This window comes from Hibiscus syriacus, unplaced genomic scaffold (genome assembly GCF_006381635.1).
Source record: "Hibiscus syriacus cultivar Baekdansim isolate YM2019G1 unplaced genomic scaffold, ASM638163v2 tig00110890_pilon, whole genome shotgun sequence".
In the NCBI taxonomy this organism is placed as follows: Eukaryota; Viridiplantae; Streptophyta; class Magnoliopsida; order Malvales; family Malvaceae; genus Hibiscus; species Hibiscus syriacus.
The window spans coordinates 13,412,524-13,427,300 of NW_024062900.1; the positions used below are offsets into that span (position 1 = coordinate 13,412,524).

A 14,777-nucleotide genomic window follows, 5' to 3' on the forward strand; every position below is an offset into this window, starting at 1 on the left:
CATCAAGCATCAAACTATGAGATTGATCAAGGACAATCATTCCAGAATCACTTCACTCGAAGATCATAGAGCATCAAGAGGAAGCCATACGAGCAGATTCAAGTTGAGCAAGACAAGATTGAAGGCATCAAAATGAATTGATCATTGGTTCAATAACCCTTAAACACTAGTTTGGGTCTATTTATCCATTTCTTTCATAACCCTGAACCATAGCCTACATTACGTGCCTTAAAAGTCCCTTGTAATCATACATAGATTTCTAAACATAAGAGACTATCTTCAGATTTTATCCCGCACATCAGGATTAATCTTTATTTGCAAAAGGTTTTCTAAAATCTTTAATTCATGATAGAGAAAAATAACAAGGGGGTTCAAGGTATAAATTCTAAATAACGTCTTGAAACCAAAGGTGGATTCGAGTTAAAAACCTGAAAAGACGGCTCAAATATACAAATTCTTTTATAAGGCATCGCACAATCCGCGTGTGACCATGAGAGTTGGGAATCGGAGAACACTTCCAGTAGAGGAGCATACAAGCTACCCCATCATATCAGTGAACATCAAAGAAACAAGAAGGCCAAACCATTGACCAAAAACAACAACATGAGACATTTTACCCTTTCCTTACTTAACCCTTTCCCAAAGATAGCTTTGATCTTGACACTTGTTTAATAGCTATAATTTATTGAAGGATTAACAGTGTAATTAATTCTTTGATATCCAATGAACTCTAGTTTTATGATTTATCTCAATTGTAAATTATAGAAAGGAGCAATATTTTCAAATCTTTGATTAAACATTTTTCAAAACTCTTCTAATTGATATTTTCAGAACTTTTGAAAATAGAAGAAGAAGAAAAACACTTTTCAAACAAGACAATCTCTCTAGAGTAGATCTTGGTAAATGAAATATGGCTCTCAGACACAAAGCTCATGCTTAGAATCATCGCTGAAGCAAGCAATGAGGAACAATGGAGGCATCTTTAAAGATTTAATAGCAAATGTTGGGTCATCTTTGGAGATTTAACATCGAATGTTAGGGCATCTTTGGGATTTAACATCCTGATGCGAACTATCAGATCTTTTGAAGGAATTTCCTCCACCAGCAGGAACAAGCAGACTATCAGTATCCTTTAATGTTGTTTCTCTCGAAAGAAAATGTTGTCTCGCTTAAGACAATTTTCTTTCAAAACAATTTTTTTCTCATTTGAGACATAAAGAATCTTTGAGTTTGTTTCTTAGGAAACAAAATTTTGTCTCTTTTGAGACAACTTCTTTTGAAGCATTATCTCTGAGTCGGTTTCTTTTGAAATCAAAATCCTTAGATGGCCAAGATTCAATATAGTATGAGCAGTGTCATCCCTGACCAGATCTCCTCATCACGTAGGAGTCGTGTCAACCCTGGATAACCAAGACTTATCATAGTATGAGCAGTGTTATCACCTTTATATGGTCAAGACTCATCGCATATGAGCAGTACCATCCTCTGGCCAAGACTCGTCATATGAGTAGTGTCAACCCTTGATAACCAGCTATCCTCATCACATAGGAACCATGTTATCACCTTTATATGGTCAAGAATCATCGCATATGAGCAGTATCATCCCCTGGCCAAGACTCATCGTATATGAGCAGTGTCAACCCTTGATAATCAGCCATCCTCATCACGTAGAAACCGTGTTATCACCTTTATATGGTCAAGACTCATTGCATATGAACAGTACCATCCCCTGGCCAAGACTCATCGCATATGAGCAGTGTCAACCCTTGATAACCAATTGTCCTCATCACGTATGAACCGTGTTATCACCTTTATATGGTCAAGACTCATCGCACATGAGCAGTACCATCCATTGACCAGTCGTCCTCATCGTGTAGGAACTGTGTTATCACCCTTTAGATAACCAGTTGTCCTCATCATGTAGCAACCATGTTATCATCCCTAAAGATAACCAAAACTATTCATCACGTATGAGATGTGTCATCTACCGACCAGATTTCCTCATCACGTAGGAGTCATGTCACCCTCAGATAATCAGTCGTCCTCATCACGTAGGAACCAAGTTATCACCCTTCCTAAATATGGACAAGAACTCTTCATCACGTATGAGCAGTGTCATCCCCTGACCAGATCTCCTCATCACGTAGAAGTTGTGTCACCCGTAGACGACCCAAATTCTTCATCACGCATGAGCAGTGTCATCCCCCAAATCAAACACCATCAAATTTAAAAAAAAAGAATAGGAAAAAAATTGGTTGTCTTTTTCATCTTTGCCCTATTCTTGTTAACACAAGAATGTGCAAAGAGGGGCAGCTGTAGACACCCGTTTTTGTCCGGGTCAAAAAAATATTATTAAATATTATTATTATTATTATTATTATTATTATTATTATATTAATTAAACATTTTATATTTTGCAGGCCAACCAAAGCCAATTACAACAAGATCCAACTCTGACCAAGTCACAACCCAACCCAATAAACCCGGATCCATACCCGAGGCCCAGGACCCGAACTGACCTATGTGATATCCTAATAGTTTAGGGTTTTTGAAACCCTAAAACAAAGCCAGACGCCACAACTGTTTAGCTTCCATTGGCGCGTGGACTACACCGCCCATTCCCATTCGCTCGTGAGCCAGCAGCCGAGCCACCAACGAGCCGTTGTTGAGTCACTAAGCCATTATCGACAGTCCTTATCATCATCCACCTACGAACAGTGCACCCAAATCATTCAACATCCAACAAATCATCACCAAAGTCAAAAGAGAAAAGAAAAGTGATCTAAATCTCGGAAAATCCAGATTTGATTTCACCTAATCCACCACTACATCCAATCATAAAGAGGGGGATTAAGGGAAGAAAAAAAACAAAAACATTTCGGAGATAAAAAAAGAGCATTCGGGGGGGAATTCGGTGAAAGAATAGAGATAAAAAAGAGGGGAAACATTGAACAAAACACCAAATAAAATATCGAAAAATAAAGAAAATAAGAGAAGAGAGAAAAAGCATACCTCGTCGAACTCTGATGAAGGCTTAGGTTGCCGGAGATGAAGAAACTAAAAGGTTTCTTCTTAGATTCGCGGCGATTGGGCCACTTTTAGGTCAAAAGGGACCAGATCCTTACTCTGGGCCACGAGATGCTTCGGGTCATACCATCTTTTCTCCCTCCGACACCGGTGGACGCCGACAAATGGCGGTCGATGCGGTAGTGTAACGCTGGATTCTGGGAATCCTTAGATCCCGATGAGAGCTCTTGGGAGCTCTTTATTTTTCTCTCTACTTCACTCAGACAAAATAGAAACAAATGAGGGATGGGTATATTTTGGGCGTGTTTTTTAGCTCTTATATTCGACCCCAAACGGCGTCGTTTCAAAGGAGGACCAGTGTAGTATTTTCGCCTATGGGTAAACCTTATTTATGGTCCTTTTGAGTTTGTATCATTTTATTTTAGTCATTAATGAAAGTTTTATTTTGAGCACTTGTTTTATGATTGTTGCAATTTTGTCCTTATTATATTTTAAACACGTGTATGTATATATTTGTGCTTAGGTCATTATACTTTAATGTTATTTGTAGTTAAGCATTTTATTTTATTATTTATTTCATTTTAGTCTTAAGTGTTATTTAAGGGTTACTTACATTTTCTGGTCCCGATATTATTTAATATTTGCTATCTAGATTTTGGTTTATTTGTAATTGCTAGTTTGATCCTTTAAATTTTTGTTTTTGCTATTTTAGTCCCTCAAATCTCTTTTTTTTGCTATTTTTGTCCTTTAAGTTTATGCAATTATTGTTTTAGGACTTTAATTTTACATTTTTACTATTTTAATTCTTTAACTTTTTGTTATTGCTATTTTGGCTCTTTAACTTTCTAACTTTGCAATTTAGTCCTGAATAAATACTTTTATTAGTATTTTAGTTTATCATGTTTGCAAATGTGTATTTTGATACAGATTTGTATTTTTTCTGTTTATCAATCATTATAATTTCATATATGTTTGTACGTAAATCATGTGATTGTTGAATGCGTTCTTTGTATGAAATTTTATTCCCACTTTGTTTATAAATCATCCTGGTTTTAATATACAAAAATAAAAAGAAATTTCAATATGAGAAAAAAATATCTCTCAACTAAAGGGAATGTATATTTTTGAGGATTTTTCGCATAAATTGTTATTTTTTTATTTTATCTTAAAAATTGTGAAATAACATCATTTGTGAGGAATCTATGAGAAAATATCTTAACTGCAAATGAAGTGTTTTCTCGAAAACTATTCATACAAAAGGGCATTAATCATTCGAAATTTGACACTTTTTAAATAAAGTCATATAAATAAAAGGATATTAATTTAAATATATTTTCGAGTTTGTAATTCCTAATATTTAAACATTGTATAATCGTTTAGGTACCAAAATTTGGGAGCTGTGGGGGTATTAATCCTTCTCCACTCATAACCGACTCCCGAATCCATTTAATCGAATCTTTGGTAATGCAGACCAGTTTTTTGTCTTAAAAATATTTTTTCTTAAAATTGTTTTTTTAAAAGATGTTTTTAGGTATTCAACCTACTTAACCTAAAGATTGTCTTTATTCAATTTAATTCAAAATCACCAATTTTTCCAAAATTAAAGTCGTAACTGTTTTTTAAACAACAAAAAATTGTTTCACCTAAAAAATGGTTATGACACGATGCATTGTTGCTTGTTGAAGGTGGTTGATTACGTCGAGCTATGCATAATGGAGGAACAGGAAGGTATTGCCGATGAATGGCTTTTGGGCATTTGTAGTGGAGATATTTCTATAATCAAGAGTCGACAAGAACAGTTTCTGATATGCTTGTCCGATATGTTCTTTTTTTTTTTTTTTTGTCTTAATATAAGATTTGCCCTTCTGTAAGAAGAATTAGAATGGGCAGTGATCCTCTCATTTCATTTGCCTCCATGATGAGTTCATACAGATTCTCTTTTAAGATGTATGATGTTTATGTTGTTGAAGGAAACAAGGTTCTTTCTTAACTGTCCTGACCGTAAAGCAGCCATTTAACCCATATTTTGGCTGATGTAAAATGTTACTGTGAGGTGTAATTTCTTCATTTTTCTTTCGTTTCTTTAACACATGATTATGAACCTAAACATTGGAAGATCTGGATGGTAATGAAATCCTTTATATCATGTTATTGACTATATAATCACCGAGACAAAGCTTTCTGGTTCAAAGCAAGTTATATAAAATTTCAAATCTCTGTGTGAGCCAAAATCTTAGGGGCGTACTAACAAGTCTAATTTTTGTCAAAATCAAGTAAAACTCTTTACTCGTAATCTTGACCAACAGAAGGTTTTCTTCGATCTTTCACTAAAAGAGTCCATTCCTAAATGCAAGTATCACCCCTGGCGACAATAGCAAAATGAATGCCAGGATTGAACCGAAGAACATTTTGACAACGTAACCTAAGGGGTCAAATTCGGTTTCTTCAGCATCATCTGTTGAGGTTGACAAGGCTTTGGCTGATGGTAGAGCTTCAACTACAGCATCAGCTAGGTCGGTGATGAACAAAGAGTTACACCCAAGAGCAGGCACACGACCCCAGTTCTCTATGCCTGATTCCAGAGCTAAATGTTTATATTCCATGTCAATCTCTTCAAGTGTCTCTATGTGTTCGCTCACAAAGCTGGAATATGAGATGGAAGTGGAGTTAATTTTTACTACATAACTGAGCCTTTAAAAAGCAAACATCAAAAACAAGATCTTTGAGCCGAGTAATGTACCTTACTGGAACTGCTAGAAGACTCTTCACTCCTTTCTGACCAATCTCGACAAGAACTTCATCGGTGTAGGGCTTCAGCCATTGAACAGGTCCGACACGACTCTGGAAGGACAACATGGAGAATTAGTCTGAGCATAACAGTTACAGACTTTTTAAATAAAAGCAGAAACTAGGTTCTAAAATCAACCTGGTAAGCAAGGGTATGATCGTTTCTGATACCTCTAGCTTTCAGCTCTTTCATAATTAAGTAGATGCACTCCTCCATTTGATCTTTGTATGGATCCCCAGCGGCCTGAACATAGCTGACAGGTACCCCATGGGCACTGAAAAATATCATGGCCTGAAGTTTTAAGGATTATTAGAATTGCAATAAAGTCTATCAAAGAGAGACCATGATTCAAGATAATCAAAGTATAATCAATGAATTTATGCATCAAAAAGTACACAAAGAAACCAAACTAACCTCTTCAGGCTTTGCAAATTTAATCAATTCTTTCTCAATTAAGTCTGCCATAGACTGAATATAACCTTGTCGTTGATACCACGAAAGAATGACAGAAACAGGTAGTCTCGATAAATATGCATCTTCCCTGAAATTTAACTCACAGCCGTTTATGAAGGAGATTGCTAATGTATAGTTAGTGCAAAACAAATTATTGAAACATACTTGAAAACGCGTTGAAGAATTCGGATGCTGGACCCAGTTGTGGAGATGGAGAACTGAGGATATAGTGGCAGCACAACGAGCTTTGTTATTCTGTCCCGCTTAATCTGTTCCATAAAAAACTGAAGGCTAAGCAATAAATACTCGGAGCACTTTGGAGATAGTTCATTCAGTGCTAAGACGGATAGTTCCTTGTCAAAATGATAATTCTAATTTCAAGTTACATGAATTATCATGGCATACTCCTATAATGCCATGAATTTGCACAAGGGGCATGCCATTGTTTTCCTATATTACCGAAATCCAGAGATGCATTGGACGTGGATACTTGGAAAAATAGAGTCAATGCATCGTAGATTCTTTCTGTTCTTCACACACTCCATATTCTCCCTTATGAAACAATTTGATCAACTTCACAATAAACACTAAAACCTAAAGAAATAGCAACAGATCATTCCTGGATATATAATACCACAAAAGTTCTCAAGTTCATCAATAGTCTGAACTCTGAAGAAATAAAAAATCATACAACTTTGAAGGACTATCAAAACCCTAAACCTGTTCAATTGCCTCCTCAGTGAACGGGAACCAATATCGCATTCCGACGTATACATTGGCACACATGTTCTTAGCCTCCAACGCCATTCTAAGAGCATTTGCCTGCAACAAAATTTTCAAGTTATGAATACACTAGTACAATGCAAACAACAAAAGCTTCATCATAAAGCACTAATCAATAGATGGTTCACTTTGGAACAAACATCCATACAAAACACAAAAGCTTCAGGCTAAAAGCATCCACCTGAAACGAATCCTTCAAACTATAAATCCAAATGCAAACAACAACAAGCTTTCATGACACGAGAGCAGCATTCACTTTGTATCAAATATCCATATGAAAGAGAAGGCAATTGTTTCAATTCTATACAACATTAGCCTAGAAGAAGAAAGTAACATGCCAATTTCTGCAAAGAAGGGAACTTATTTTACCTGTTCATCAGTTATTTTACGCAGAGGCGACCCACCACCAATGGCAGCATACCCTTCTTTGCTCTTGGGAGCTCGGAGAACAGATATCAACTTCGCCAGTGGTCCTTGTAGAAACCTTAATAGCCTAGGCAGCCGTATAATGTCCTACATAACAAACATTATCAACATCAGCACACCATTGAGACTTAACTTAAAACCCATATATATTTATACAAATAACATATAAAAGTAGCAAGCAGACCAACATACAGGATCAGCAAACAAATTATACAAAAATGGTTGAACATCGTTAAGAGTCTCTGGACCCCCGAGATTCAAAAGTAGGACCCCGAGCTTCTCCTCCGCAGCGTGTGAGAAATGAGATCCCGCCACATTTTCAGGGAAAGTGCAAACCCCCACCGCACAATTCGTTTGTAAGTTCAGATTTCTCTTCCGAATTGGTCCATTGCTGCGATTGCGTCTTTTGAGAACGCTACGATTTTGAGTATTCGAATCGGAACTAGAGATGATAAGCGGTTTCGATGAAGGTTTATCAACATCATTAAGTTCCACAGAGAAATTGCGTGATGCAGAGGCTATATATCTGCCCCGAGGAATCGACCTGGAAACAAGAAAAATAAAGAAATTAACCAAGGCGTAATTTGGGAAACATTTAGGCAAGTTATTAGGATCTAAAACTCATTCACAAAAACCAAGTATAAACTTTTGACTAAAACCCAGAAAATAAAAAGAACAATAGGCTGACCTTGAGAATGTATCATTATAATAGCAGAGACCGGAACCAGATAAAGACGCAGCATCCATGGTTTTTGATCTGAAGAGCTCTCTCCTTTTTTTTTAAATTGAAAGTGCAATAGAAAATTGGGTGTTAGGCGGATTTGAGAGAGATTCTTGTATGGGTTAGTTGAGAAGGAAATGGCGAAATTTTGTTTATGACAACCGCAACGTCAAATAATAACTGCAGTCCCAAAGACCAAACGTATTGTTAAAGCAAACCTACACACACCAGAGTTTTCTTTTGAGGAGTTCAAAGGGAGACCTTAAATAGGATGGACGCCTAAACCTTCATGGAAGCTTCCAAGAAGGTCGGAGTAAAGGAGGTGTTTTTTTAAGGCTAAACTACTTGAATGATCACCTAACTATGGATTGGAATTAAAATGAACATCATTTTTAAATTTACATTTTAAATGGGTTCAATATTGCTACAATTTGTTAAAATTTAATAGGTGATGTGACAGTCAACAAAAAATCATATAATCAAACATTTGATCTTCAGTATTTGTATATTCAATTAACTTAGTCATAATTTTAATTTAATTAAAAAAATTAACTTGTATGAGCATGCTTGAACCATTGAGCCAAACCCAATGTTTGTTATTAGTGTCTTAAAACTTTTATTTATATTGTTTTAAATTTTACATAAACAATGAAATTATAATATTCCAATATATAAATTATAGGATAAACTACTTGAATGACCACCCTTGGTACTAGTATCAAATCTGGCAGACGAAATTATAAACAATTAAATTGTAATATTCTAATAAATGAATAAATTATAGGGTAAAGTATAGTAATGGTCACTGAATTTTTCTAAAGCTTTCATTTAGGTCTCCCAACTTTTAAAACTTACAATACAGTCCCCCCAACATTTAATTCGTTTGCAATATGGACCCAACAGTTACGTCAGGGACCATATTGCAAATGAACTAAATGTTGGGGACCAAATTGTAAATAGACTAAATATTAGGGGATTGTATTGCAAGTTTTAAAAGTTGGGGACCTAAATGAAAGCTTTAAAAAAGTTCAATGACCATTACTATACTTTATCCTAAAATTTATATTACAATAATTCTCTAACAATCTTCTTTAAAGAGACATCATTATTTTCCTTTAAATGTTTGATGTAGTGACAAAATCACCATAAATAGAAGTAAATATATTTCAAGACTTTAACGAAGTAATTGGCTCATAAAACTTAAGATAATTTACAATAATTTTATACTTTAAATAAAAATTATCTTAATATTTGATAGGGATAAATATCAAAATTATTCGGTTAAATATATAAAATGATACATGATTTGAAGTTTATACAATTATATACATAAAATCTCAATTTAATTTCATAAATTATTAATATTATTATATTGATTAAAAGTATTAATATAGTTATCAATGTAATATTATTTTATGTTCATACATTGTATGCAAAAATAATTTTATTTATCTAATATAGAAAATATATATAACTACTTTTTAAAATATATACAATTGAATAGAAATCAAAACTTTATGTGTACAAATAAAATTAATATTGGAGTTTATTATATATAATTGTATATTATTATAATTTATGTACTATATTACATATTTGAACTAAATTCATATACACTTTTAATATTTATCTCATCAATTAATATCAGTACTCTCCGATTTCTTTTTTTTTTACTGAACAATTTATACTTAAGAAAAGGAGGAAGTAAAATTTTACTCCTGGTAAAAAATGAACCAATAACCTAAGAAATAAGATGTCACTGAAAGCTTTTAAATACTTATCCTATACTTATAGCATTTTTATTACTATTATAAAATTCCCTAGTCAAATTAAATCATTTAAGAACTTTTGTATTTATAAAATTCATCAAAATTGAGGAACTAATACGTAAATGCTTTAAAATATTGAAATTGTGTTAGAAATAACATTTTAACCGCTTTGGATGAATCTCGGATGACCCAAATCACTCCTAAACCTTATGAAATTTAGTATAAGATATGTGGATATGCCATGACTATAAAGTGCACATAGAATCATACTCAACACATCACACTTACACCCATCTTTCCAGTTGTACATCAATTAATTACACACCAAATATGCAATAAAATTTTCCATCAAGCAAGTATTATACAATATTTATCACTACTAAAATTAGAATATAAACATAACAACATACTCATACATGGTGAATCATACAAAATCCATCACCATACATAGCAAATATATATATTCAAAACATATCTTTAACATACAAAACACTACACCTCTTACATTTACCTATTGTATGCTTACCAACTATAATAACACACCACATATAGGTGACATACTTATCAATTTATATAACTTACAACATGAATATAAAACTAACATATCAAACATAATATAACATGTCAAAAACATATCAATACATAACCACCTAATAAAAATAAGGGTAAATTATAGTAATGGTCACTGAACTTTTCTAAAGCTTTCAGTTAGATCTCTCAACTTTTAAAAATTGCAATACAATCCCCCAACAATTAGTCTATTTTCAATATGGTCCCTCAACATTTAGTCTTTTTGCAATATGGTCCCTGACGTAACTGTTGGGGACCATATTGCAAACAGACTAAATGTTGGGGGACTGTATTGCAAGTTTTAAAAGTTGGGAGACCTAAATGAAAGCTTTAAAAAAGTTCAGTGACCATTACTATACTTTACCCTAAATTATAAACAATATTAGAGTTATGAAATTCTAAAAAAATAAAGAAATTTAAAAATCAGTAGTGGCATAAGAAATAGGTGAAAACCCAATTAAAAATGTTTATTTTGATATAAAAAACTCAATATTTAAAAGGAAGTAAACATTAAATTTCAATTATAAAATAACCACTGAATTTATTTGAATTTCAATAATAAATAACAATGAAGTAGTAATTAAACCTAATGGGGATATTACTAACTAAGGACACAAAAGCATAAATTTGCAATTTTCAGAGCTTATATTTTAGGGCAATGTACACAAACGATCATCCTACTACAAGGTGATACTTTGTTGAGTCCTTTGACTATTAAAAGTTATAAAATTGTAACTCGACTATTTGTATGTTCCGAACACGTTCTTTTCTGTTAAAAAATTGATAGATGTTTAAGTTAGGCGTTAACTTGCTTATTAGGTTATGATAGTCTTTTGAGATTATGAGATCATATTTTATCATATATAGGTTGATAGATTAACATCCAACTCATATTTTTTTAACAGAAAATGATGAGTTTGAAATATATGAATAAGTGACCATTTTGTAACTTTAAATAGTCAGGGGACTATTAAAAGCAATGCCCCATAGTTAGGAGATCATTTTATGACTTTTAATAATTGGGAGATTCAACAAATCAACACCCTATAGTCGAGGGACCATTTGTGTAGTTTACCCTGTATTTTATTTGTAGTGATGGTTACCGAAAAATAAGATTAGCAGTCGTTTCCAAACATCATAGATTCTTTGTTCTGTAGAAGATTGTAAGACATATCTCTTCCATCTTACAACTATTGAGGGAGAAGGGGGGGGGGGAAGGCCGAAAATGACAAAATTGAGTATTTCCAGTCTTTTCTTGATACTGGTTTTGTCCTACTTGAGTGATGGAGCAAATGGAAAAGTTAATTTGAAAGAAGATGATGGGAAATTAAAGCAGCTTAACAAGCCTGCAGTGAAGACCATACAGGTATTTTCTTTACTAAATATTATACACGATACAATTACATCTTTTGAACGTTGAAATGGCCATGGCAGAGTGAAGATGGAGATATTATCGACTGTGTTGATATCTACAAACAACCTTCTTTCGATCACCCTGCGTTGAAGAATCACGTTATTCAGGTGAATTTTTTTTATCACCACTCAGTTTCGTTATTGTTTGTATTTATAGTGGTTGTGGACTTAACGAATGCTATTCAACATATAGATGAAACCCAATTTTGATTTCAAAGAAGAAAAACCAAGCAGGAAGAAAGAGTCATCGAAGCTGGTGGTGTCTCAAACATGGCAAAGAAGCGGAAGCTGTCCAGAAGGAACCATTCCGATTCAAAGAATTCGAAGGGAGGACTTACTGAGAGCGAATTCCATTGACGAATTTGGAAGAAAACCAAAAGAATGGTCTCCAAATCAATCAAAATAAAACAGAAAGATGGATATGCATTTCCCTCTATTGTTGCTGAATCCGTAAGCATATTCAAAGCTATACAATAATTTTTTTTTTCAATTGCTTGAGTTGGTAGCTTTTGTGAAACAGGCTGCAACTCTTGTTACATTAGGATCCAGATACATAGGAGCTGAAGGAGATATCAATGTTTGGAATCCATATGTTGAATCAGTTTATGACTTCACCACGGCTCAAATATGGGTTAAAGGTGGCCCTGTTGATGATTATGAAAGCCTGAAATCTGGATGGGCGGTTAGTTCATTGAACAATACAGACAAATCCACTAATTTTTTTTTCCGTTTAAAATCTGCGTTTAGTCAAAGTTCCTGTCAATAACATATATCAATTCATATATTTTGTCAGGTACAACCCAGTTCAGTATGGTGACAACGGGACCAGATTCTTTTTATACTGGACTGTAAGTTTTCATAAGGAAAAAAAGAGAGAAAATCTGTAATAAATTATATCATTAAAACTATTTGTCATTATTTGCAGACTGGTTCAACCTCGACAACTGGCTGTTTTGACCACAATTGCGATGGCTTCGTTCAAATAAGTCCTGAAATCGCTCTTGGATTAGCCATTGAGCCCTTGTCCAGTGAGTATGGTCAACAATACTATATAACTGTTGGCATATACAAGGTCACATTGGCCTCTTTTATAATTATATTTCGATTTAGTAAGTTGAAACCATCAATCATTAATATCAAAATCATGTGATGTTGATTTTCAGGATACCAAAACAAACAACTGCTGGTTAAAATATGGGGACGGTATAGTTATAGGGTATTGGACAGCAGCAACAACCCGACTGTTTTACTTGAGCGACATTTCTACCGTGGTCCAATGGGGTGGAATGTTTTGTAGCGATAACGTGAAGAAAACGCCGCATACGACCACCGCCATTGGAAGTGGACAGTTTGGTGAGGGTTTATTCGGGAAAGCATGTTACGTCAAAAATATTGCGATCGTGGATTATCATTCAGGGGCTCTCGAGTATCCGCGCTGGCTGGGCGGCTGGGCCGATGAAACTAAATGCTACACTGGTTCTTTTCACTTCCCAGATTTTTACTTTGGGAGACCTGGTCGGTGTCCTAATTGTAATTGTCCCCGGCTCCTCCAATATAATAAAGTCAAGTGAGGTGGGAACCTTTGCTTAATCCTTTTCTTTTTGTTATAATGACTGCTTCCTTGTAATAAGATCAAATCAAGAAAGGTTAAATTGTGTCATTTCTTGTTGCTAGAAGTTAGCCCATTTTGATTAATTTTCTTCTTCTGAATGCTTCTCGTAATCATAATAGTTTATCACTTGCTTCCAACAATTTAGAACTTACATTGTGGACATCTTAACTTATTAGGCAGTGTAATATTATTCTTTCTTGAGGATTATAAATTGAATTTATGAAGGAAATTAAGTGATCAATAAGTGTGAGATCATTTTTCCCTTTCAACACTGGCCCTTGGTTAAGAGTGTAACCAAATGCTTCACAAATCTAGACACATTCCACAGATGATGTAATGCTTTGATGATTTTGGAAGCTTGAAATCTGGATGGACGGTTAGTTCATTAAGCAACACTCATATCTGCAATCTTCTCTCTCTTTTTTTATTTTGGTTAAAAAAAATTCAATTTTTTTGTCAGGAAAACCCACAATTATTATGGCGTAAAAAGTAACAGATTCTTTGCATACTGGACTGTAAGTAAAGAAAATAACTTCAGTGACCGAAAATGTCTTATAATATACGATTTTAATCAATTTTTTTTGGATTTGCCAAAATGACCATCAAATTCACAACGCGAATTCCAATTTCGCAACCCAGTTTCCAATTTCACAACGCGAATATGTAAATCGCAACACAGAAGTCAAATTCGCAACGCGATAATCAAATTCGCAACACGATAGTCAAATTCGTAACGCGGAATTTCAAATTCGCAATGCGATAGTCAAATTCGCAACGTGGAATTTCAAATTCGCAATGTGATAGTCAAATTCGCAACGCGAAAGTCAAATTCGCAACGCGAAACACAATATTAATTTCGCAACATAAATGTAAACAGTATTATCGCAAATCATAACCTAAAACCCTAAATCACAACTCAGTCCCATCTCCATCTCTCACTCTCTATGGCGACATCCGTCCCCATCTCCGACGAAATCCGTCCCCATCTCCGGCGAAATCCGTCTATCTCCATCTCTCAGAGCAACCCTCACAACCATTCACGGTCAGAAATGGAAAATCAACCACCGATGGTTAGTTTTTTAATCTCTTATTTTTATTTTGAAATTTTTTTATTATTATTAGATTTTTCTTATATTGATGATAAATTTACTGGTAATTTCAATATATATTTTAACCATTTCACTGAGATTGCTTAGTAAATTCATTCGGTTGCTG

The 14,777-nt window shown here is 34.1% G+C and overlaps 2 protein-coding genes across 2 annotated transcripts; one reads left to right on the top strand and one right to left on the bottom strand.

Moving 5' to 3' along the window:
• Positions 1-5,322: 5,322 nt before the first annotated feature.
• LOC120144477 (ferrochelatase-2, chloroplastic-like) lies at positions 5,323-8,425 on the bottom strand. The gene is made up of 9 exons (XM_039158516.1): positions 8,166-8,425; positions 7,670-8,021; positions 7,421-7,564; positions 6,989-7,090; positions 6,434-6,537; positions 6,230-6,356; positions 5,954-6,106; positions 5,768-5,868; positions 5,323-5,670 (listed from the first exon to the last, which is right to left on the bottom strand). The coding sequence occupies exons 1-9, from the start codon at positions 8,222-8,224 to the stop codon at positions 5,355-5,357; spliced, it is 1,458 nt and encodes a 485-aa protein (XP_039014447.1). The 5' UTR covers positions 8,225-8,425; the 3' UTR covers positions 5,323-5,354.
• Positions 8,426-11,750: 3,325 nt separating this feature from the next.
• On the top strand, positions 11,751-12,395 carry LOC120144651. The gene is made up of 3 exons (XM_039158681.1): positions 11,751-11,903; positions 11,972-12,058; positions 12,144-12,395. The coding sequence occupies exons 1-3, from the start codon at positions 11,763-11,765 to the stop codon at positions 12,354-12,356; spliced, it is 441 nt and encodes a 146-aa protein (XP_039014612.1). The 5' UTR covers positions 11,751-11,762; the 3' UTR covers positions 12,357-12,395.
• The last annotated feature ends 2,382 nt before the right edge of the window (positions 12,396-14,777 follow it).